Source organism: Poromitra crassiceps (genome assembly GCF_964638095.1).
Source record: "Poromitra crassiceps genome assembly, chromosome: 4".
Taxonomy (NCBI): domain Eukaryota; kingdom Metazoa; phylum Chordata; class Actinopteri; order Beryciformes; family Melamphaidae; genus Poromitra; species Poromitra crassiceps.
Window position 1 is genome coordinate 34,034,127 of NC_139626.1, and position 24,439 is coordinate 34,058,565.

Genomic DNA, 24,439 nt, shown 5'->3' on the forward strand with positions numbered 1-24,439 from the left:
GGCATTCTCTTCTCCCTCCTCTGTACAGAGGGGATAGGTGAGGGTGTAGAGCGGGAGGATTGCGTGCAGGCCCTGAGCAGTCAGATCTTCATGGGTATGGTATCGTCCCAGTTCCAGGCCAGGTTGGACACGGTGCGGCTTATCGACGCCCTGGTCACCGCCTGCATCCGCTTTGTCTACTTCTCCATGGAGGATGAGCTCCGCAGCAAGGTGAAGATATTACTCTGGGTTTCTACAAAGCCCAGACACATGTGAAACACCCCATGGCAACTCCAAAGACATGTACAATTGGTGTCCTAATAGTGGGCTCTATATATTCATGTATGATTCCAATGATAAGGTGAGAAAAAGAAATGAACCACTGTGTTATGTAATGCATAGGGGTGTCACGATACACTCAGTTCACGATACGATACGTATCACGATACTGGGTTCACGATAACGATACGATACGATACGATTTTAACAATATTTTTTAAAACTTGAATAATGACAATATATGACTGGAAAAGTAGTATTTTATTTGAAATGCACAAATACAAAACATGCTGTTGTGGGAAATTGTTATTACAATAACAACTAGAAAAAACATGAGATTGGAGATAAGGCTTATCTTGAAATAGAATGAGTTACACCGTCACTTAGATTTACTTTGAACTAAAAGGTTTCTCAGCAGTATAAATTCTCATTATGCATCTTCAGTTTTTCTTCAAACTCAAACAACAAGACTTTTCTTAGTCTATTTTGTATGCATCTTCAGTTTTTCCTGTCAAGTAAACAGTTTTGCCAGAAACTCAATTGAATGGTTTCTCTCCTGTATAACTTCTCATGTGTCTCTTCAGAGACTTGTTCAACTGAACTACTTTCCACACATTGAACTTCAACAAACAAAGACGTTTCTTTGTCTATTTTTGAATTTTTTTTCTTTTTTTTTTTTTTTTTTTTTTTTTTTTTTTTCTCCACGATATGAGATTTCATCTCAACGATACATATCGTGACGTTTTACTATCGCGAAATTTCGTGGGACGATATATTGTGACACCCCTAGTAATGCACAGAGAATATTGATTTATCTATTGAATCCGTCTGGCCAAACAGTAGCCCCTTTTGGAACTGTGTCGGCAGTGCCTTCTCTATAAGCCCCTTTCAGACATGCCTTGGAAGTCTGCAGTTGCCCAGAGGAGACCCGGGTGTGGGTGTATGTATGAACACAATTTGGAGAGGTATGCGCACTCCCGAGACCCTGCTACGATCCGCCTCTGATACCACATCATAGCCTAGTATCAGGGGCGAGTCGGTCCCCCTGCCCTCCAGAGTGCTGTAACGTAGCTGAGCTAAGCGAGTGGGAGGAGGCGGGGGAGCCAGAGAGAGACGGGCAGCGTGACAGATTATTATTATATAAATAGTTGATGTGAATGAGCGAGTGAGCAAACATCACGCAGTTTCAGTTTTTCCAAATGACAAATCGACTTCAAACTGGGGGAGTGCACTGCTGTGAACCGCTCGGAACACACACAGATCTTACACACACACAACACAATACCGGACCGGAGTCCCAGCAAACTAGATTTGAAGTCTGCGTAGCGGCCTGATAATCTAGTTAGTAAACATTCACCTTGTGGAAAACCCCCAGATGGAGGAACCAACGTGTACATTGTTGTCTGTTCTCATTGACATCAATGCTAATCTTGTATGTGCAGGTGTTTGCAGAGAAGATGGGTTTAGAGACAGGCTGGAACTGTCACATCTCTCTGACTCCTAACGGAGATAGTCCCTGTGATGGAGGACCATCCAGCCCTGGTCAATGCTCCTTGCATGAAGACTTGAACCAAGGTACCATACCTGTGTTTGTACATTTAACCAAGGTACCATACCTGTGTTTGTACATTTAACCAAGGTACCATTGTTTGTACATTTAACCAAGGTACCATACCTATGTTTGTACATTTAACCAAGGTACCATACACCTGTGTTTGTACATTTAACCAAGGTACCATACCTATGTTTGTACATTTAACCAAGGTACCATACCTATGTTTGTACATTTAACCAAGGTACCATACACCTGTGTTTGTACATTTAACCAAGGTACCATACACCTGTGTTTGTACATTTAACCAAGGTACCACACCTATGTTTGTACATTTAACCAAGGTACCATACCTATGTTTGTACATTTAACCAAGGTACCATACCTATGTTTGTACATTTAACCAAGGTACCATACCTATGTTTGTACATTTAACCAAGATACCATACCCATGTTTGTACATTTAACCAAGGTACCATACCTATGTTTGTACATTTAACCAAGGTACCATACCTATGTTTGTACATTTAACCAAGGTACCATACACCTGTGTTTGTACATTTAACCAAGGTACCATACCTGTGTTTGTACATTTAACCAAGGTACCATACCTGTGTTTGTACATTTAACCAAGGTACCATACCTGTGTTTGTACATTTGAAACTTTGCTTATGCCGGTGATACACTGCATGACTTTTAGGCTGGTTATAGCTATGATTTGGCTATCAGTCCTGATTTTCATGATTAATGCTAGTTTGGATCTTCTAGTGTGTCTGAGCTTTCAGGACTTGAATCTCTTGCCACCCAATCCAGTCGGAACCTTCACCATTATTTCAAACACGCTTGATTTTCACGACTCAAATAGTCATGACATCATCCTCTAGTGGGCTTAGTCATGACATCATCCTCTAGTGTGAACTGGTCAACGAATAAAATCTGAAGTGTGTGATGCCCAGTCTGTTTTGCAGTGTGTCCCCAACCTTCGACCGCTCGATTTGTGTTTTATAGACTCTCGGGACGAAGCGGAAGGTCCATTACTCCCAGAGGAAGAAGCCCATTCTGACATGGCCAGTTTCCAGCCCACGGACAGTGATGTCCCCAGCTTCCTGGAGGACTGCAACAGGGTAACAATGGCTTTGTCGAGTCACTGCACAGCTCTCTTCACAATGGCAAAGGGCCTGTCCTTCACCATTACAATACAGGCTGCTTTCCCTCTTTGAACTGACTACTGTACGTCCCTCCAGCTGTCTTACCCCTTCAGAGAATATATAGGAGTCTGACAGGAAGGCAGCTTTGATGTATTCTCCTGTGAGATCCTCAGGCAATGTTCTTTAGTGGTTTCACAGTCAAGGCACAAAAGGCTGATGGCTTTCCTAGGGATGCACGATGTATCAGCAGTCATATTGGTATCTAGTCTGGTAAACCAGCCGGTCACGTGAACTCACATTTAATTTTGTTCTACCAGACCGTCTGGCCTCAAGCCCTGGGAGGGTGTTTGCAGAAATTATTGGAAATGAAGAAAGACATCACTTTTTCAAATTCACCGTGTTTACATGTGTTTTTCACTATGTACAAAATTTGATTATCATTGAAACTTGTTTTTATACAATTATATCGACATCAGTAAATATTGGTTAAAGGCCATAAGAGCAATGTTAATATCGGTATCGGACTAAATGTATATATCTGTGCATACCTACTTTCTACACACTGTTTTTCGTGTGTAGTGCTCTATAAATAAAAATTATGATATTAAACCTGTACTAAGCAAGTTTTTGGGTGCATTGCCCTGGGGTTCAACATATCACCAGTTTACTATTTTGGAGTTAAGTTGCTTTGATTGAGTCTAATGAATGATGTTGATACTGAACATGTATCCTTCCTCCCTGCCCCTGTCCCAGGCCAAGCTACCTCGTGGTATCCACCAGGTTCGTCCTCACTTGAAGAACATTGATAACGTGCCTCTTTTGGTGCCCCTCTTCACTGACTGCACCCCTGACAGTGAGTCTTCAGCCTCTACCATGGATAGAGCAGATGATCGGAATAGACACTGGACACACTCAGTTGATGTTGGGTGTTTGAAGTGAAATGTACACATGCGTATGGCTTGTGTTTCTCCACAGCAATGTGTGAGATGATGAAGATCATGCAGGAGAACAGGGAGGTGACCTGCTGTCTGGGAAGCTCTGCCAATTTCCGCAACAGCCGCCTGTTTCTCCAGAGCAACCTCAGGTACACACACACAGACCCCCAAAACACACTAAACAGCTGCTGTTTAGGGATGTGCGCGACTAGTCATTTAAATGTCCGTCACCTTGCTAATCCGCACCGAAATGCTAGTCGGTTAAATGAATTATTAATGAACTAGAAATCTCGCAGGCTCATTTCTGTACAACGCCAGTTAACTGTTGCATCTAATAATAATAATAATAATACACGATTCAAAATACAATGCTACAGCATGCGCTGGGACGCGTCATCAGTGATGTTAACTGGGGTCGTAAGGTGTTTCGGGTCTATCCAACATCATACACCCTCGCCCAGTAGACCCAGCCGAGGCCGATTAAGACCCCGACCCACGTCCCGGAAGCAGCCGCTCACGGATCAGCCTTCCTACTCTGTCTGCAGCGTACATGATACTTATATAGTGCTTTTCTAGAGCTCAGTCACTTATGCTATGTAGCCACCCGCCCTCCCCGTGCTAATGCCCAGATGTAAACCAGCGAGAACTACACTCAACCCAAATGGCAGCAATTTATTTATTTTAAATGTGAATGATTTGGTTATTGAAGAATGTTTGAAATGGCTCTTAAATACATACCCTTTTTTTAAACCTTATAGTTGTGTTTAATTTACATTTTTTTATTAGTGATAGATTAATTCCATTCTACAACAATGAGTGTTTCTTTAAAGGTATACTATGCAACAAAAACATATACACTCATACAAAGATTTTCTATCTAAACCAGGGGTGGCCAACCTGTCAGAGACTAAGAGCCAACAAAATAGCTGTGGTACTGCAAAGAGCCACATCATGTATCAGGCTGTTCTCATTCACTGTTCGTACAGTACTGTTCGTTCAGGGAAATTAGTCGCTAAAGGCGCTGACAAGGTTCTGCGCAGCCTCGACTTGGAGCCTTGCCGCCGCCGAGCGGCGACAGCGAGACTGTGCATACTCGAACGTAACTCGGCGCGTTGGCTGTGGTACACGTCCAAAACACTAGGTGGCTTGTATGTCCGTTACATATGACGTTATCGTGTTTACCAAGAACTTGCAATCATGTCGGTGGGGGGACATTTTATTGTCCCTCCATTTCAAAACTCATTTCGGTGAGCCTGCAGAAGGCTTTGCTAGATGAGGGACAAGCACTGTTAAATGAGGAAATTGCATTTCCTCATTCCTCACAACAAGTACGTCCAATCACAGCTCACGTGCTGGTCACGTCACATCCGCGTTGACGCCGCAGAGTCACATTTTCGAGGAGCTGCACGGCCCCTCCGCTGAGCTGCGCCGATAGGACGGCCAGCTGCGGCGACCCCCTCGGCGCAGTCAGCGCCGGCGATGCTCGAGCATAATTTGCGCTTTAGGAACAACCCTACTGTTCATGTCTGTATAAATGAGTGTTATTGATGTTAGGTTTTGACCAGTGTTGGTTTTTGAAGGTTTAAATAGTTTTGGTTTGACGCCCTTGATAGGCGATATTTTGTACCGATATTCAATATTTTACCATTTTGAATTTGACCATTCCAAAAACCTCCAAGCACTCAGTGTTTCCTCCAGATTCTCTATTCTTAGCAGAGTGGAAAGATGCAGCACGTCCCGGCATTAACCTCCTCCCTCCTCCCTCCTCCCTCCTCCCTCCTCCCTCCTCCCTCCACAGCATCGCTCTGGACCCTCTGTATCCGTCCCGGTGTTCGTGGGAGACGTTCGGCTACGCCACCGGCTGTGGATTTGATGGAGACGTTGAAGGCCTCTCTCCTCTGAGGCTCTCTGGACAGCTCAACACGCTGGGCTGCTCTGTCACCTTCCACCAGGGAGAGAGCGTCAGCATGCTCAAGCTCATAGAGCAGGTTAGGGACACTCACACACACTCAGAAAGTTAACTACAAGCTTAAAGAGCAGGTTAGGGACACTCGCACACACTCAGAAAGTTAACTACAAGCTTAAAGAGCAGGTTAGGGACACTCGCACACACTCAGAAAGTTAACTACAAGCTCATAGAGCAGGTTAGGGACACTCACACACACACTCAGAAAGTTAACTACAAGCTCATAGAGCAGGTTAGGGACACTCACACACACTCAGAAAGTTAACTACAAGCTCATAGAGCAGGTTAGGGACACTCACACACACTCAGAAAGTTAACTACAAGCTTAAAGAGCAGGTTAGGGACACTCGCACACACTCGGAAAGTTAACTACAAGCTCATAGAGCAGGTTAGGGACACTCACACACACTCAGAAAGTTAACTACAAGCTCATAGAGCAGGTTAGACACTCAGAAAGTTAACTAGAGCTATTTCCTATATTGAAGTCGTCTATGTCTGAATCAATTCCAGGCACGACACACAACTTACGGCATCCGCAAGTGCTTCCTGTTCCTCCTGCAGTGTCAGCTCAGTCTGGTCATCATCCAGGTGAGAGACACACCTCATACAACAACTGCTGTCAAATTGACATACATGTTTCATTTAGATACCTGCAGTTTTATTAATGGTTTTTTAAGCTTAATTGTTTCCACGGTAACGTGCTTGACTTTTAATTTGATAGGTTTGTTATTAGAATGTAATCCATGAACCATTTTAGATTTAAAGCATAAACTATTTTGGTTGAAGTATGAAGATTTTGCAAAAAAAAAAAAATATATATATTTTTTATTACATTACATTTACATTACGTCATTTAGCAGAAGCTTTTGTTTTGTCCAAAGCGACTTACAATAATATCACAATTTGTCAACAGTACAGAAAACCACTATGCAACACAATCAATGACAGCCAAGATATTTTGATAGACTAGCACCATGTAGGAAGTAGAGAGCTGCAAACCCGAGGGTACCCTCGCGGGGCCCTCAGGCCGACCAAAACGGGCCGAGGCCGGGCTTGTTTTTTATTTATTTTTAATTAATAGGTCCGGGCCGGGCCGGGGTCGGGCCGTTTCAATAATTCAATTAAATAATGTTGTATTAGCGTACTCGCTTGATTTGACACAGCGGAGCACAGTCAGACAAAGAGGAGTGCACAGACACTCCCCCAGCCACACAGTCACACACAGACCCTCACGTGACGTTAGTAGCTGTAGACAGCTCCCGAAGAGAGATAGAGAAACAAGCCGTTTGTGCCGTGTCCGTCCATGTACATCGAGCGGACAGCTCCCGAACACAGAGAGAGAGAGAGAGTCAAATAGAGAGAGGCTGCGCAGGACGGCCGCGCGGCGACGCAGCACGCGGAACAGAGAGGGAGAGAGATGTGTCATTATATCGTAATATTGGCTTCGGGCCTCGCAACGGGCTTGGGCCAATTAATTTTATAACTCCTCCGGGCCGGACCGGGCACGGGTCTGCATGTCACGGGCCGGGGAGGGCTCGGGCCGAAATTTCAGGCCCGCGCAGCTCTCTAGTAGGAAGTAGTTTGAGAAGGAATAAGTAACATGTAGCATTTTATTTTTTAATTAATTAATTTTTTTTTTTTTACTTGAAAACTTTTCGCGGACCCCCTGGCAAAGTGCCACGGACCCCTGGGGGTCCGCGGACCCCCATTTGAGAACCACTGCCTTAGATCATCAGGTAGAAGGCAGCTTTTATCTATTCCCAGGGTTAAATCCTGGTTTTCAGATTTTATTATTATTATTATTAATAATATTATTATTGCTGTCGTCATCGTAATTATTATTATTATTAGTATTATTATTATCATTATTATTGGCGATGAGGATGAGGGATGAGGCAGGCTATGGCCTCGTCATTGGTAGCAATTCCCTGACTGATACCACTTCCCTGGAGGGGCCCCTTAACCCCCCTCAGGCTCTCTGGGGAAAGTTGTAGACTACATGTAGCACTAGACTAGCACATGCTCCCTCTGATACATGAGCAGTAGACTAGCACTAGACTAGCACATGCTTCCTCTGATACATGAGCAGTAGACTAGCACTAGACTAGCACATGCTTCCTCTGATACATGAGCAGTTGCCAGTTGCTTCGTGTTGCTAGGCAGGGAATCTCCCGCTGCAAATCCGGACGCCCTACCATCACATTTTAAATCTATTACACAGTGAATATTGAACTGAAGAAGTTTTTTTTTTTTATCGCAAATCAAACCGCAATATCTGTCACTGCAAAAGTGGCATTGTTCAGTATCATTTCAAAATATATATATTATGTGTGTGAAAGGCACGCTTTGTTGACGTATGATTGAATGCAAATGTCTTATGGTGTTTTTCTGCAGTTCTTAGCCTGTCTAGCCCAGCTCCCTCCTCCCGTCAACACCACTGATATCCTTTGGCTGTCCTGCTTCAGCTTCCCACTGCTAAGGTATACACGCGCGCCGCACAAACACGCACACACACACACACACACACACATGCACGCACGCGCACACACACACACACACACACACACACACACACACATGCACGCACACACACACACACACACACACACACACACACCTACCATAATAAGGAAACTGATATTACCATGGCAGAACCTCACACTAACCATCCGTATGTATTTTGTTGACAGCGTGTCTCTTTTGGGGAAGCCACCAGACAGTTCAGTCATGACAGTTGCCACAGGGAAGAACCTAGATGCCATTCCTAGGAAGGTAGGATGGTGCTCTGTAAGCTTTAGTTACTGCTAAGAAAGCAAGTCTTTGGACACAGAGGTTGAAAAATGCACTATAATTCATTATAGCAATCACATGATGGAGTCTTGCTTCATGCCCATAGACCGTATACAAATATGGATGTAGCCACTGTGATGTCACCTTTTAGTCTCTGGACTCCCGATTTGAAGCCTCGAGTGTCACATTGTGACCGTCGCCATCTTGGCTTTTTTGGAGCCAGAAGTGACCATATGTGGACGAGAAGAGCTGCAGCCTCACCTGGTATTGGTCCGTGATCAGCGAGCTGCACGATCACTGGATCACTTTATCGTCTATTTTACTCTAAATGGGACCATAATTTACAAAATTAACAGCATACTGGATTGAAGAAGACTTGAAATTAGTGATTGAGACTCTATAAACTCATTAGGAAAAATTTTACTAAGGTAATAAATCAAGTGAGACGTAGGATCATTTTCCCATTCACTTCTATACAATCGGACTTCCTTTTGCAGCCATAGACTGTATAAACGTTGGAGTTATATTAAAAAATCATTCCCCATACAGTTGTCATGAACGGTGAAATTGGCTATAGAGACCAAAATATTTGTTTTTGTTTTTGTTTGTGTACAGTACCAGTCTGTAAACATGCTTATTTCTGCTGTAAAGTCAGGCATTTTAAGATGGGGGTGAACGGGGATGACTCCCTTTTTGAGCCAGCCTCGAGTGGCAATTCAAGGAACTGCAGTTTTTGGTACTTCTGTGTACTTCAGTTCCAGCCTCATTTTTCAGAACTCAAGGTTGGGTCTTGTTCACCCCGTAGAAGATAATAAGCCTGCTTGATACAGATCCACTGCCAACAAGAATGAAGTTGGGCAGATGACTAACACAGGTGACTAACACAGGTAGAATATGTTGTTGAAGCAATAGATTGGTTGAACAACAATACCATGTGACTAGACAACTCAGTGTGTTTTACATTTGCTGTTCTAAACACATCCTGCCACCATATATTTTTATTTGCACCTAATGAGAAGGTTGTAGGTTAGATTAAAGTGACAATTTTACATTGACTACCTTTAAGTTTAAAGGGAAATTAAGTTTTTGACAACCTGGACCTTATTTCCAGGTTTAATTGTGATTTTTAACTCAGCCTGATAAGTTTGGTTTGATATCCATGCACTAAAGTCTAAAACGTTAATATGCTTTGAGCTGCGACTTGTAATATGGGGCATGTGTAATGCGTGTATTTACATCCTGTAAATAGCTTATTTTCTGACACGCAGAGGCTCATATCCTTATTATATGATACTGACATGAATGTGACCGCCTGTATTTACCTCTGCCAGCCATCCATTGCTCTCTTTTCCATCCGGGGCTGACAGACTCAGTTAAGAGCTCAGAGCAATCGATCAAGTCGTCATGAGGCGCCCATGGCAGCAGGCTGAGGACTGTAAAAAAAAAAAGAATTCTCCTTTGATTAATTAACAGAGTTTGTCATCATGTGCTCTTCAACCAGACCCAGAACTACTTCCTGTTCTGTTTCCTGCTGAAGTTTGGCCTGACTGCGTGTGCCTACTTAGTGGGCTTCGGCTTCACCCTCCAAGAGGTTTGCCTCAGAACCGGCAACTTAACCCTGGTCGACAACGCCACCACCCTCACCTGCACTCATATACTCACAGCCAGGTAGGAAGAACCCTCACCAGTGCATTCAAATGGACATAAAGGTTGTTCAAAGGTGCGACATGTAGGGATAATCAACAGATAGGTGTTAAACGGTTTTAAGGCACAGCATGGAGGTGAAGAACCACCGAACGCAAAGCGCTTATACCATGGACATTTGCCAACAAGAACAATATAATATTCACATATTTTTGGTGAAAGTTTTACACTCAAAATTGAAAGGTTATGAAGCAAGGGCATAACATTTATAATTATTTTATTATTAAATCATGCTGGTAGGAAATTGAATCTCCAGTGAGCTCAGAGAACCTTTCCACTTGTGAAAACAGCCTTCTAGTGTGAAACTCTGCACAGACATCCGTCTGCACAGTGAAGCTCAAACATCCAACTGAAGGAACAAGAAGAACAACACATTTTTGAATTTAGGCGGTTTTTAAATAAAAATAAGAAATGAGAGATTTCATAAATCAGGTCACTGACTTCTCACTGTATTTCTGAATGCAGCTCTTCGGAGACCGCCCCTCATTGGTTCAGTGAGCTGTCAAACGGTCTGCTGCTAGCTCAGAAGGTTATGGCTGCATTCCTGGCCTTGCACACAGGTACGAACTGTGACTCAGACATGCAGCATAAAAAACAATCAAACCTGTCATATTACTTTTTTTTTAAAATAAATGTCTTCCATCTCCTGATTGTACATGGATCTCTGTTTCCCAGTCGTGATCTCCATGAGCTATGTGCACCGCTCTCAGCCTCTTTGGAGAAAGAGTCCTTTCAGCAATACCTGGTGGTGTCTCACAGTACCCGTGGTGTAAGTGATCACTTCCTCATTGCCTTTGCCTGATTCATTTCTCAAGTCACGCTCTTGTCTTTTTTCCTCCTCGTTCCTCCACTATATCTCACCTAGCTTGCATATCGTTGCTGTCGCGGCAGGACCCCGAATATAATTTTTTTTCAGATTTTTATTTTTTGTCATGAATCAATGCCATTGGTCACCCTTCACGTCTCTGTGTGGGTTTTATCAAACGCAACCAATGGAAAAGCATTAAAACGAGCTTGTGAGTAATTCTCGTAACGCCATTCGCCCTCAATCTGTCAGTCAAACCTCGAAATTCCTCCCCTACCTCCGTCTGTAGCCCCCCACGCAGGACACTAAACCCGGAAAAGACACTTTCCGGACACTTTCCGGACACTTTTCCGGGTTAAAACAAGTATGCTTGTTTTAACATGCAAATCGGAGTGTTTTCTGACGAGAATAAAGTAATGTTAACGTTATGTTATGTCAGACTGTTCTCATCCCCATGGCAAAGCCTTCGCCTCGGCCATGAGAGGCGAGGAGCACTGCTGCACGGCTGCGCGTGCCCCCGCGGCCCGGAGCTTGCGGCTCGGGCATGAGCATACCAGAGGGGAGGCGGGCATCAGCGCCTGACTGGCCGGGAGAAAGTGCTTCCAAGTCGGACTGATAATATAAACATCATTATTTGAGCTTATCCAGGTAAGATATTAATAAAGTAATGACACATTCAGCGGGAAACTAACTATAATTAAGACGTGCCAACTTTGACGACGTTTGGTTCAGTATTTTAAGAGCAACTTCCTGAAAAGTTGCTGTTTTGGAGATTCGAGGTCCTGCCGCGACAGCGACGATATGTAAGATCGGTAATTTTTATACTCCACACACTTGGAGGTCATCCACATTTTCATCTCATCTCGTTTAAGCTGTGTTCACACCGAGATATTTATTTTTAGCTCTGTCGCTTGATTCAACCCTTTGGAATCGCTCTGTCGCTCTGTTTAAATCGCTCATCAACAGGCACAATAATTGACGGACATGTGGGGGCTATAACGTTACGCAATGTCATGATGTTTGTCCACTATGAGCCACCGTAGTTGTTTACAAGCTAAGCCTATCAGCGTGCTCCTAACACGAGCTCCATACCGGTAGTACAGACTTCACTTCATGTCAGCTGTCAGCCTGTCAATGCGGTTTGTTGCCACACAATAAACCAGCGGTTTGTTCCAAGCCAGTGTGATCCTTGACTCGCTCTCACACGGCAGCCAATCAGCGTTGAACAGCGAGCGACTGATGCCAGCGTATTTTCGCTCGAGTTGGGATATTTCATCTGGGGCGACGAGCGTATTTTCTCCCTATCGCTCTGTCTCTGTCGCTCGGACGCCCAGTGATTTTTCTCCCGGGCGAATATACGCTCAATCGCTCGTTTGCATTGACTTTGTATGTAAACTCGATGCCAGCGAAAAACTTTAATAGGTCGGTGTGAACGCAGCTTTAGATTACTGCAACCTTCTCAATTTGTGCCTCAATCAAACATCCCTCACATGTCTCATTCAAAATGCAGCAGCTAAAGCAACACACCAGATAACACCAATTTTAGTATTTACTGTACCAGATACTGTATACAGAGAATTGATTTGGGGATTTTGTTGATCATCGTTGAAGCAAAGTTCGGTCACATTGCAGATCTCTTTCTTCCCTATGAGCTAGAAGACTCTTCTTCTTGTTCCCCAATCTAGACTCAAGACTGAAGGTCCTTCTGACTTTGACTCTGTCTCTAGACTTAAGCTTAAAGATGATTGAACGGTCTTGTGACTGTTCCTCAGTTTATACTCAACAAGACTAAAGGTGATATTGAAATTACACCTCACTGTTCCTTAGATTCAAGACTAACGGTGATTCACCTTTCCCTTGGTTTTAGTTACTTTTCCATTTTAGCTCCTCTTTAGATATTCTACTATCCTTGTTTGTATCCAGTCAGAACTGGCTAAAGTGGCCAGGGAAAGGGAAGTTTGGGGGTTCCCTGCTGGAACTGCTACCTCCGTGACCCGATCCCTGGATAAGTGGATGAAGATGATGATGATGATGTTTGTATGCCTTCCTGTAAAGCGCTTTGTAAACTCTGCTGTAAAGCTTAGATAAGTATTATACAAAGAGAGTTATTATTAGTACATGTCTTTTGATCTCTAATTTTCATCTGTTCTTTTGAGTCTTTCTCTTCTCAAACTTCTGTGGAAAAAAACATGCACCTTCTCACCCCTCGCTCCCTGCTCTCCTCCAGCTTGCTGGGCCAGGTCGTTCAGGCCACGGTGGATTACCAGTTATGGCGTGACCGGAGCAGCACACTGGCCTTTGACCTGAGAGACATACCTCTGCTAGCCTGGCTACTGGTCTCACTGTCCCCGCTGCTGGTGGTGTTGGTCAACGAGCTGGTTAAGCTGCACGAGATACGGTACAAAACGAGACCAAACGGCACTTCTGGATTCAGCATGAGATGTGAAGCAGGGGAGGTCTACACTGTAACATGTGTTTTAAACAAGTCATCATGGTGCCACTGCCGGGCCTCACGGGAGAACATTTTGTGAGAAACAGATGGCAGGAAGAAGCAGTAGAGAAAGTGAAGCAGATTCAAGTTGAAGTTTGTTTGTTTATATATTGCCCTAGTTCACAAGCATGTCTCAGAGGACAATCAGGACATTACAGAGAATGTGTCTAGCAAGATCTAACTAAACACAATCAATTTACAACATTGAACAAACGTCTATAAAACATAGCATAGCAAAAACACAAGGTAGGCAAGAGCAGATTTTAACAAGACAAAGAATCTAGCTATTCTACAGCCTAACCTTCCCAGCCCCCAGCTTTAGACCTTAAATGCACACAAGGAAAAAAACTCCAAGAATAAACCTTAGTAGGAAAAACTTGGAAGAAACCTTGAGGGGGCCACATGCAAATAGAGATCTCTGCCCCTAGGGACCAGGTAGGGACCTAGGTAGGGACCCTAGGGAAGGCTGAGCACGCAAATAGGTGCTGGGAAAAACCATGACAGTCATGAACAACAACAAAATGACAGGAGAAAACAGAGAGAGACCAAAAGAAAGAGATGCAGCATGTGGGTGAGAGGGGCTGACCCTGAGGTCAGCATGTGGGTGAGAGGGGCTGACCCTGAGGTCAAATCAATCAAACAACCACAGATTAGGATGGGTCGAGAAATTATGGGTGTAGTTTCAAGACGGCTGTGGCTGTGGCTCAGGAGGTAGAGCAGGTCGTCCACTAATCGGAAGGTTGGTGGTTCGATCCCCGGCTCCTCCAGTCTGCATGTCGAAGTGTCCTTGGGCAAGACACTGAACCCCAAATTGCTCCCGATGGCTGTGTCAGCACCCTGCGTGGCAGCTTGCCGCCCTCGGTGTGTGAATGGGTGAATGTAGGCACATTGTAAAGCACTTTGGATAAAAGCGCTATATAAATGCAGTCCATTTTACCATTTACCAAGAGCCATTCAGGAACAACACCCTTTTATTCATTCATTCATAAGTATTCAAAAGTGCAAATGTTTGAATTGTAGAGCTGTTACCATGTCTTAAAGGGATAGTTCCGATTTAGTTCTGATTTTTGGAACCCTAGTCCTATTTACTACTTACCAAATGGTATATTCCTTTCTCAGTACAATCCATGCTGAAATGTCCTCCAAAGTACATTTCAGTGAGCCCCAGTCAGCTTGCACCGCCAGGTGTGACCCCATTGACCTTGTATTGGTTTGTGGCCAACTATCTGGAGCTACAATAAGGAACAGCATGGATTGTGCTGAGAAAGGAATCTACCATTTAACATCATCATTAGTATGTAGCAAATAGCGCTAGGGTTCCAAAAATCAGATTCATAACTTCAATAATATTACATGAATGAGTTTTCTTCTCACGTCTGCAACCATCGTGTAAGATTAGGTGTGCAAATGACACAAGCAGATGATGCAAACTATTTAAGATTGCAGGAAAAACAGAGGGGATCAGAGTGGGAGTCGAAGATTATTTAGAGATTCAAGATTCAATTATGTTTATTGTCACAAGTGTATTGCACAAGTACACTCGTGTGAAATTCTTAGGCCAGGAGGCTCCACAAGACATAAGCAAAAAGCAACATGTGGTAAATATGAAACCTAGCATAAGAGATCAGAACCACACAAGCAGTGGTGTGGGGAGCTGCATGGGGTGCCCCCCCCCCCCCCCCCCCCCTTCCCCCTGGTGGCGGCTGCAGCCCCAGCAACTTTCTTTCTAAAGGCGCCGACAGGGTTCTGCGCAGCCTCGACTTGGAGCCTTGCCGCCGACTAGCGGCGACAGTAAGACTGTGCATACTCGAACGTAACTCGGCGCGTTGGCTGCGGTACACGTCCAAAACACTAGGTGGCTTGTGGTACACTTATGTCCGTTACATATGACGTTATCATGTCGTTTACCAAGAACTTGCAATCATGTCGGTGGGGGGACATTTTATTGTCCCTCTATTTCCAAACTCATTTCGGTGAGCCTGCAGAAGGCTTTGCTAGATGAGGGACAAGCACTGTTAAATGAGGAAATGGCATTTCCTCATTCCTCACAACAAGTATGTCAGCGGATATGTGTGCGGCCCAAGGCAACGGCCAATCACAGCTCTCGTGCTGGTCACGTCACGTCCGCGTTGACGCTGCGGAGTCACATTTTCGAGGAGCTGCACGCACCCTCCGCCGAGCTGAGCGATTTCGCGTGAGCATAATTTGCGCTTAACGCAGCCCTGTCAGTCCCTGCGTATTTTTACTTGGTAATAACTTTAAAAACTAAACCAGGCTAATGATAATTACCGGCATTATTGAGGACACGCCAGGCTCGGATGAAAACAACTGCACTGCACTGCTAAGTGCCACACAGAAGGGGGGGGAAGTAAGTGAATCACCCGGTAATGTCGGGCAATTCAATTCTGAGCACGTCAGTATTTGCTGAAGCCTAGGTGTAGATGTCAGATCATGTCAAATGAGAGGTTTTGTCTGCTACAGGGTGTATACAAACACAGTTGTTGCTGCTGACCGAGATTTCTTTAGAGCAATAGTGCTGTAATATTCTTTCCACACAAGTTGTAATCCCGCGCCGCTACGTGCATGTGCACGGAAGCTTATCCAAGGCAGTCCCAGTCCCCCCTGCTGAAAACATGTTCCTGCACACAAGAGCAATACTAATATGAATTTGAAAAGAGAAAAACAACAATGAAGAACACTAGCAATGGCAGTGGAAGGTGCGATGAAATGAAAGGTGCCAGATGTCATATTTTTAGGCATCAGGTATTGCACTTAATCAATATTACTACAATCAGTCAGTCATTGCACTCCAAACTTGTACGAGGGTGTGTGTGTGTGTGTGTGTGTGTGTGTGTGTGTGTGTGTGTGTGTGTGTGTGTGTGTCTGTCTGTGTTGTTGAGCAGTCTTATGGTCTGTCAGCCGTCTGGTGTGTGTTTTGGGGGTCCTGTATCTCCTCCCTGAGGGCAGGAGGGAGAACAGGGTGTTGTGCGGGTGGGTTGGGTCCTTGATGATACTCAAGGACCTCCTGATGCACCCCTGGGTGTATAGTTCTTGCAGAATGGGCAGCTCACATCCGGTGACAAGCTGGGCAGTCTTTCAATCAGTCTTTCGTTTTCTCTCACCTCATGAAGCCATGTCTTCATCATGTGGTGTCATTTGTCCTCCCTCTCCCTCTCTCTCTATCTATTTCTCTGCCTACCTACACTGCTGCCTCTCTATCTATTTCTCTGCCTACCTACACTGCAGGGTGCGAGTTCGCTACCAGAAGAGGCAGAAGCTGCAGTTTGAAACCAAGCTGGGGATGAATTCTCCGTTCTGAGGAACTCGGCGGAAGTTGGAGCCAGTCGCTGCTCTGGGAAGCGGAGTGAGGGCGGGGTGCGACTGGTGCCCGCTCTGTGAGGGCGGGGTGCGACTGGTGCCCGCTCTGTGAAGGCGGGGTGCGACTGGTGCCCGCTCTAACACGCACTCTCTCTCTGCCTTGTTTTAAGGGCACTTTGTCCCGCTTCAAAAAGCACTGAAGCAGATATCAACCAAATGCCAATGTCGGGGGTCTACGATACAACTATTCAAGATCCTCCATTTCTGTTTTATTGAAATGATTGGTGTTATATTGTGGTTATTTGAAGGGCAGGGGAAAGGGAAATTCCAAAGCATATTCATTTCTCTTTTCCTTTTTGTTTTTAAATAGAAGACGGCCCAAAACAGGCGACTATTTATTGTATGATTTTCATTTTATTTTTTGCTTTAAAGGCATGAAGAATGTTTTTTTAAGAGGTTCCACTCATTCACAATCACTTGTATTCATCTCTGAACAAGTGCATGGTCCTGTGCTTCATATCCCAGGGATACCGCAGGTCCTCAGGCATCCACTAAATGCATTAGACTTGCTACTTCACTTTAAAAGGATTTGGGTATTAAAGGGATATGCCAACATTTTGGGAGTTTCGCCTATTTGCCATATTCCCGATAGTAAAACTAGAATGCCTTTCTCTTCCCTTTGTGCCCCTCCTGCTAGTGAGCTTAGCACTACAATGGCAGTAAACGGTAGAGCAGCCTACCCCTGTTCAGTTACCAAAAAGACACATTCCAACAGCGCTGGAAACACTCACATGTACATGTTGTGACTCGTACTCACCACGCCATGAAAGAATATTCCACAGTTATGTTGTGACTCGTACTCACCACGCCATGAAATAATATTCCACAGTTATGTTGTGACTCGTACTCACCACGCCATGAAAGAATATTCCACAGTTATGGGAAAAGGTTATTTTCGAAGGTATGCCTGAGGCGCATGCGCTGTGTACAGTCATCAGTACTTCCTGGTATGTATTTACTTCAAAAAGGACCGTTTCCCATAACGTTGGCTTATTATTTCATCGCGTGGTGGTGAGTACACGAGTCACAACATGTACATGAGTGTTTCTGTCGCTGTTGGAATGTGTCTTTTTGGTAACTGAACAGGGGTAGGCTGCTGTACTGTTTACTACCATTGTAGTGCTAAGCTCAATAGCAGGAGGGGCGCAGCGCACTTTCTAATGCACGTACAGGGAAGAGAAAGGCATCTACATTCTAGTTTTACTATTGGGAATATGGCACATAGGCGAATCTCCCAAAATGGATCCCTCTTGTGCTGAGCATCTCTGTGCTTTAACTGAAACCTCGATTCGTCATCGGGCCACGCGGATCCCGAGGACCTGTGCTGAACAACATCCGTGAATGTCGGCGTGCGTGTCGTTACCATTAGAATCCCGTCGGGGTGAACGCAAAAAGGGTAGTTGGGTATATAATATATAGTATATATAATATATAGTATATATAATAGGCTTGAGATGCCTGTGGTTGGGCATCTGCAGGGAAAGGGTGCAACACTACCTCTCACAATTCAGGACAGCTTGAAAAAGAAAGAAATGTGACAAAGAAGCATTGATCTACTGTACTGGCTTTCAGCCCTCGAGCCACATTATGAGCATAATCTTCTCTCTGCTGTTGTTTGATTTCACAACAAACATTCTTTGTTGCTACCCAGGCTAAGCCCAAGGTCAGTCCTGCTGTCATGCAAGCAACCAATATGAACGGGATTGTTTTCTGTGAAGGATATAGACGGACCAGTCAAGTTTTATACATATATATAAATATCTATCTATCTGAAGAATGTGCCGGCATGCCACTTAAACCCATGCACTATATTGAAAGATTTGTGTTATTTTTTGATTTTTTTTTGATTGGGGAGAATCCAACTGGCTACAAAAGGCAAAGGATTTCCCGAGCAAATATTGAGGTTTGCTTGCGGTATCCCAGCCGGTCGTGCGAAAGGTGCTTCATATCATTCAGTTGCCTTCCCCTTCTGCCTGGTTCACCGCTCGGCAGCCCTATGGGAACCCACGGGGCTAGAGATGGACGGGCCCTCAGGATACCGTTCTGTTTCAAAGTCATTTGAGTTGCTGGAGAGATTTCGTCGCGCAAAGTTGTTTTAATAACCCCCCGATTTCTTACTTCATACTCTGACCAGCATATTCCAGGGATTAAGGATAAAACGTTTGATCTCTTCGTCACCGATAAACACCAGATATCCCGTCTAGCTTTCTACCCGTTTATTTCTACTAGACCTGTTTAGTCAGTCTGTATCACTGATGGTCTTCTTTGATTGGACCAGCCTTCCTCTGTGGTGCTCTCCTTGTTTCAGATGGATGTCATGTGACACTGGTATATGATAGATGGATGTCATGTGACACTGCTATATGAGAGGGATTCTGTTGTCACTTTTCTGGCAAAGCATTACTTTGGTGTCACTCAACCTTCTTTTGCATGAAAACAATGAAAGTCATCCGTGTCATCCACTCAGAGCGTGGCCTGATCCAGAAAGAGCACAAAGCATAAAGCATGGTGTGTTTGAGTCCCGCTGCCCTTTCAAGAACACATTTGAATTGAGGTGTATATGGAATAGCTGATGTGATCATGTGAAAGTACCAATTGGTGATCCGGTGACATCCAAGGCACTGAAGTTGATCACTTTGGGATGAACACAATAGTCAGCAGGTTAACCGATGTCTCAACTGAAGCCGACAATTTTGAACATTGCAATGAAATAATCAATTTAAGATAATTATGTGATTTTACGTTTGTTTTTGCCCTCTTTTATACTTTGGTTTGTATCATTGCAAAACATCTGGGCTATGCTCTATGCTGCATGATTAAGAGACAATGGCTGCTCCGTCTTCATCAATGTTGATGTTTCTATATGATTTTACTGTTCCGTTCTAGTTGGTTTACTACACAAATTGAATCCAGTCAAGCAGGAACTGCAGGTGTTGCTAGTCTTTTCTCACCACACTACCTGCTAACATGATGTCTTCATGACAGCCTGCGAGGTTGATGCGAGGCATGTTCACGTTTTCATGTATGCTTCGAGCTGAACTTTGTGTCAGTTCATTCTGTGGGGGAGGGGTAAAAAGAAATGATGGACTATGAAGATTGCTCACAAGATACAAATGTATATTTTGTATTTTTTTAAGTCTGTAAAATTATTTCAGTTATTTTTTTGGTCAATTTTGTTTGTGTGATTGAGTCATGTTAATAAATGGTCTTTTTTATTTATATGATTGTGTTGACTGGCAGTTGGATACAGTAATGAAAACTGAACATAATATAAATATTGGAAAACGTTAGGGTTGTACTACAACCCGGGTTTTACGAGTGAGAAGGAGAGCTTAAAATTACTTTTTATTGAAACCGACCACCCACCAGTAGGTGGCGTGGTGCCCCCCTGGGCCTGACGTGGCCACCCACCTCACCCACGTGACTACGTCACGTCCCGTCAGCCCCGAGTATGCCACTCATTCTTCCAGCCCGCTGAGAACTGATGCAACCAACGACGCATCGACGCAGCAAGGCTGGGTAGTGAGAGCTCTCCTCACTCGTAAAACCCGGGTTGTAGTACAACCCTAACGTTTTACTTCGTTTCGAACTCGAGCTCTCACTCCAGTGCCAAATTCAACCGCCCTTGCTGCCGGGAGCACCCCACAGGGGCGACCCTAGAGGCATCAGTGAACCACGGCCGCATGGCAACGTTCATGCCTGACCGTATGACATTTTAGAGCGGCAACGATACTACTTTCTTGCCACTGACAGTACCGCGTGCGCGAACCGCGAACCGGACACGTCGAGGCTGTAGTACCTAACAAACGTGATGAGAGGACCATGAAACATGTCCTCCACCGAAACACCACGCAACAACGCGGAGGATGTTGCAACACCCCGCGTAGAATGCGCCTTGATACCCTCCGGGGGTATCTTACCCACGGCAGAGTATGCCAAAGCGATCGCCTCCACTATCCAGTGTGATAAGCGATCCTTGGAAAGGGGCCCACCCTGGGCCTTCTGCCCAAAGCAGACCAACAACGGGTTTGTAGTGCGTAATGAACGCGTCCTGGCCACATAGGCCGAGAGCGCCCTTACGGGGCACAGCATGTGCAAGCGCCTCTCCTCACCCGAACTGAACGGCGGGGGACAGAATGCTGATAAGTCTATGACCATAGACCTAAAGCTGGCATTAATATTCTTAGGTTGGTAAGCCGGGTTAGGTCTCAACGTAACCCTGCGCCCATCATTCCCAAAAACCATACAGGCCTGCTGCACCGAGAGGGCAATCAGGTCACCAACTCTCTTTCCTGACGACAAGGCCAGCAGCAGCGCGGACTTTAAAGACAGAATTTTTAAATCGGCGGAGTCCAAAGGCTCAAACGGATGACCCGTTAGATCGTCCAGCACTGTAACCAGGTCCCATTTGGGAAAGATGCACCGCGATGGCGGGCGCAGTTTACGCGCTCCCTTCATGAAGCGCGAGACCAAAGGGCACGCCCCCACGGGGCTCCCTTCAATTCCCATGTGGCAAGCAGAAATCGCGGCCACGTACACCTTAAGCGACTGCGGGGACTGACTCGCGTCAAGCAGGCTCTGAAGGAAACAGACCTGGTCGCACACTGCAGTTCACTGGATTCACGCCCTTGTGCACCAACGCGAAAAGACCCACCACTTGTACGTGTACTGAGTGCGGGTCGAAGCAGCCCTAGCAATCTGAATAGTGCATACCACATTATCGGGCAAACCCTGGGCTCGCAACTGGTCCCGTTCAGGAGCCAGACTGCTAGCTTCCACCTGCCTGGGGAGGGGTGGAACACCTCCCCCTCCGCCTGGGATAGGAGATCTGCCCGTACCGGCAACGCCCAGGGCGGACCTTGCGCCAGGGAGACCAGGTCCGCAAACCATGTCTGCCTGGGCCAGAACGGGGCCACTAGAACGAGCCGGAGGCGCTGTTCCTTCACCCTGTCCAACACCTGACGGATCAGGGGGATCGGTGGAAACGCATAGAGCCCCTCCCGTGGCCACGCGTTCGCTAGTGCGTCGTGTCCCAATGGGGGGCTGTCCTCCTGGATCGAGAACCACAGTGGGCAGTGCGTCACGTGCCGCGATGCGAAGAGATCGACGCGGGCACGACCAAACCTGGCCCAAATCTGTTCCACCACCTGAGGGTGGAGGCACCACTCCGTATGACGGGGATAGCCTCGAGACAGTCGGCGCCGAAATTCAGCCATCCCGGCAGATAAACCGGCGACACTGAAAGGAGACGGGGATACGCCCACTTGTGAATCCCCGCCGCTAACTGGTTCAGCGCCTTCGACCGCACACCGCCCTGTTTGTTCAGGTGGGCGATCGCCGCCGTATTGTCCAAGCGAATCAACATATGGTGTCCATTTATGATCCGCTGGAAGTGAAGCAGAGCCAGGCGAATCGCCTCCGGCTCTAGCACGTTTATGTGGCGAAGCTCCTTAGCCTCCCACCGGCCGTTTGCCGAAAAATGCCCGCACACAGCACCCCATCCCCAGAGGGAGGCGTCGGTGCGAATTACCAACCTGAGCGGGACAGGGCCCAGCCGAGTGCCTCTCGAGAGGTAGCGGGGGTCTGCCCATATGGCCAGCGCCTGCCGGGCCTAACCTGTCAGAGGAACTCTGCGATGACGGTCCCTGGCCGGGTCCAGGTGAAGCCTGAGGAACCAGATTGGGAACGGGCGCATGTGTAGCCTCCCCAGAGGGAGCACATGCAGTGCTGAGGCCATCAGGCCCAACATGACTGTGCACCGATGCACTGACACCGAAGAGCACAGACCTATTGCCCTCGCTGTCCTCACCGTGCGAGCCTGACGCTCTGGCGAAAGGCGGGCCCGCATGGCCCGGGAGTCTAGCTCGAGCCCCAGGAAGGTTGCCGCCTGCGCTGGGACGAGGCAACTCTTCTGCCAGTTCACCAAAAGCCCTAAGGTTTGCAGGTGATCGGTCACCATCTTGGTATGTTCCGTGGCACAGACCCTCGAGTCGGCCACTATAAGAGCGTCGTCGAGATATAGGAAGACGCGGATCCCCCTCGTGCGGAGGGAGGCCAAGGCTATCTCCACGCAAACCGTGAAGGTTCGCGGGCTCAAAGACATGCCGAATGGCAAGACACAGAACTCGTAAGCCTTCCCTAGGAAGGAGAACCTCAGGTATTTCCTGTGTCTCTTGACCACGTGGACATGGAAGAACGCATCTTTCAGATCCACGGATGTAAAGAAATCCCCCTGTCTCAACGCGTTGAACAGGCGGGGAAAAGAGAGCATTCGGAAGGGGAACTTCCTCAGCGTCTCGTTGAGACGCCGAAGGTCCAGAATAGGACGCATGGAGCCGTCCTTGGGCACGACAAAGTACCTGTGGTAAAAACCCGAGCGCGCCTCTGCCTTGGGAACCGAGCGAATCGCCCCTTTGGCGAGGAGCGAAATAACCTCCTTGTGGAGTATGTCCATGGACTCCCCTTCCACGGCCGAGTCGGGGATCCCGTCGAACCTGGGCGGGGGCCTGGCAAACTGCAGGGCGTATCCCTTCTGGAGGGTGCGCCGTAACCATGGGGACGGGGAACATAGATGCTCCTAGGCATTGAGCCTGTTGGACAAAGATGGTCTCTTGTGGCCAAAGGGGGCGGAACCCGCCCCCCTGGTCATGAGTATATTGTTGGGCACCAGGACCTGATCCGGTAACCTGGTGGGGGAAGAAAATGGGGGGGGCGGGACGTGAGAGGCTATGTTCCCCTGTCGGCCAGCTCCGTAGAAACTGTGCATGCTGGGGAAGGATTTCTTACGCAGGCTCCGCCTACTGACGCGCCCTGTGGGCATGTCGTATCGACGTAAGCCCCCCGCCATGCGACTTTCGCAGGCTGGGGGGACGTGGAGCCAACGTTCTCTTTCGAGTCCCGCCGCACGCTGACTTGTCCGTCCGTGCGGTCTCCAGGAGAGCTCCCGACCAACAATGGGCCCACGGCGCCATTGATGGTGGGCTTGTCCCGGGGGCCTCTCGATGACGGGTATGAGACCCTGGGAGAGCCCCCGACCGAACTCGGGCCCTGGGCCGGGTGGGGCGCCTCCATTGCAGGCGCCCTAGGCTGTGGGGCTCGCACCCGCGGGCGTGGGGTGGCTTGCGGCGCCTGAGGCCCCGGAGGGCGACTCTGCGCACGCGCTGCCACCTGACCCCGGCGGTCCTCCCCTTTCCGCCTAGGCATGAGGGTCCTGACTGCTTCAGAGTCCCGCTGCCGCTTCTCCAACCGCTGGGCCAAATCCTCCACGGAAGGACCGAATAGGCCCTCCGGAGAGATCTGGACCCCCAGTAGCCTCCTCTGCGTCCTGCTCAGGGAGCTGGGTGAGGTTCAGCCACAGGTGATGGTGAGTCAGAACGGAGAAGGCCATGACCTTCCCGCTGTTCTGCGCCAGG

At 46.8% G+C, this 24,439-nt stretch overlaps 1 protein-coding gene across 1 annotated transcript in view; it reads left to right on the forward strand.

Moving 5' to 3' along the window:
* Positions 1-20,211, forward strand: part of tmem94 (transmembrane protein 94) — a 57,217-nt gene extending 37,006 nt beyond the window's left edge. The window contains exons 17-30 of the mRNA XM_083634869.1: positions 29-210; positions 1,701-1,833; positions 2,819-2,934; positions 3,712-3,811; positions 3,934-4,042; positions 5,692-5,881; positions 6,370-6,447; positions 8,254-8,339; positions 8,550-8,631; positions 10,151-10,317; positions 10,819-10,913; positions 11,029-11,122; positions 13,386-13,556; positions 16,896-20,211. Coding sequence (XP_083490995.1) covers positions 29-210; positions 1,701-1,833; positions 2,819-2,934; positions 3,712-3,811; positions 3,934-4,042; positions 5,692-5,881; positions 6,370-6,447; positions 8,254-8,339; positions 8,550-8,631; positions 10,151-10,317; positions 10,819-10,913; positions 11,029-11,122; positions 13,386-13,556; positions 16,896-16,968 — 1,676 coding nt within the window. The 3' untranslated portion in view covers positions 16,969-20,211. The remainder of the gene's footprint in view (positions 1-28; positions 211-1,700; positions 1,834-2,818; positions 2,935-3,711; positions 3,812-3,933; positions 4,043-5,691; positions 5,882-6,369; positions 6,448-8,253; positions 8,340-8,549; positions 8,632-10,150; positions 10,318-10,818; positions 10,914-11,028; positions 11,123-13,385; positions 13,557-16,895) is intronic.
* The last annotated feature ends 4,228 nt before the right edge of the window (positions 20,212-24,439 follow it).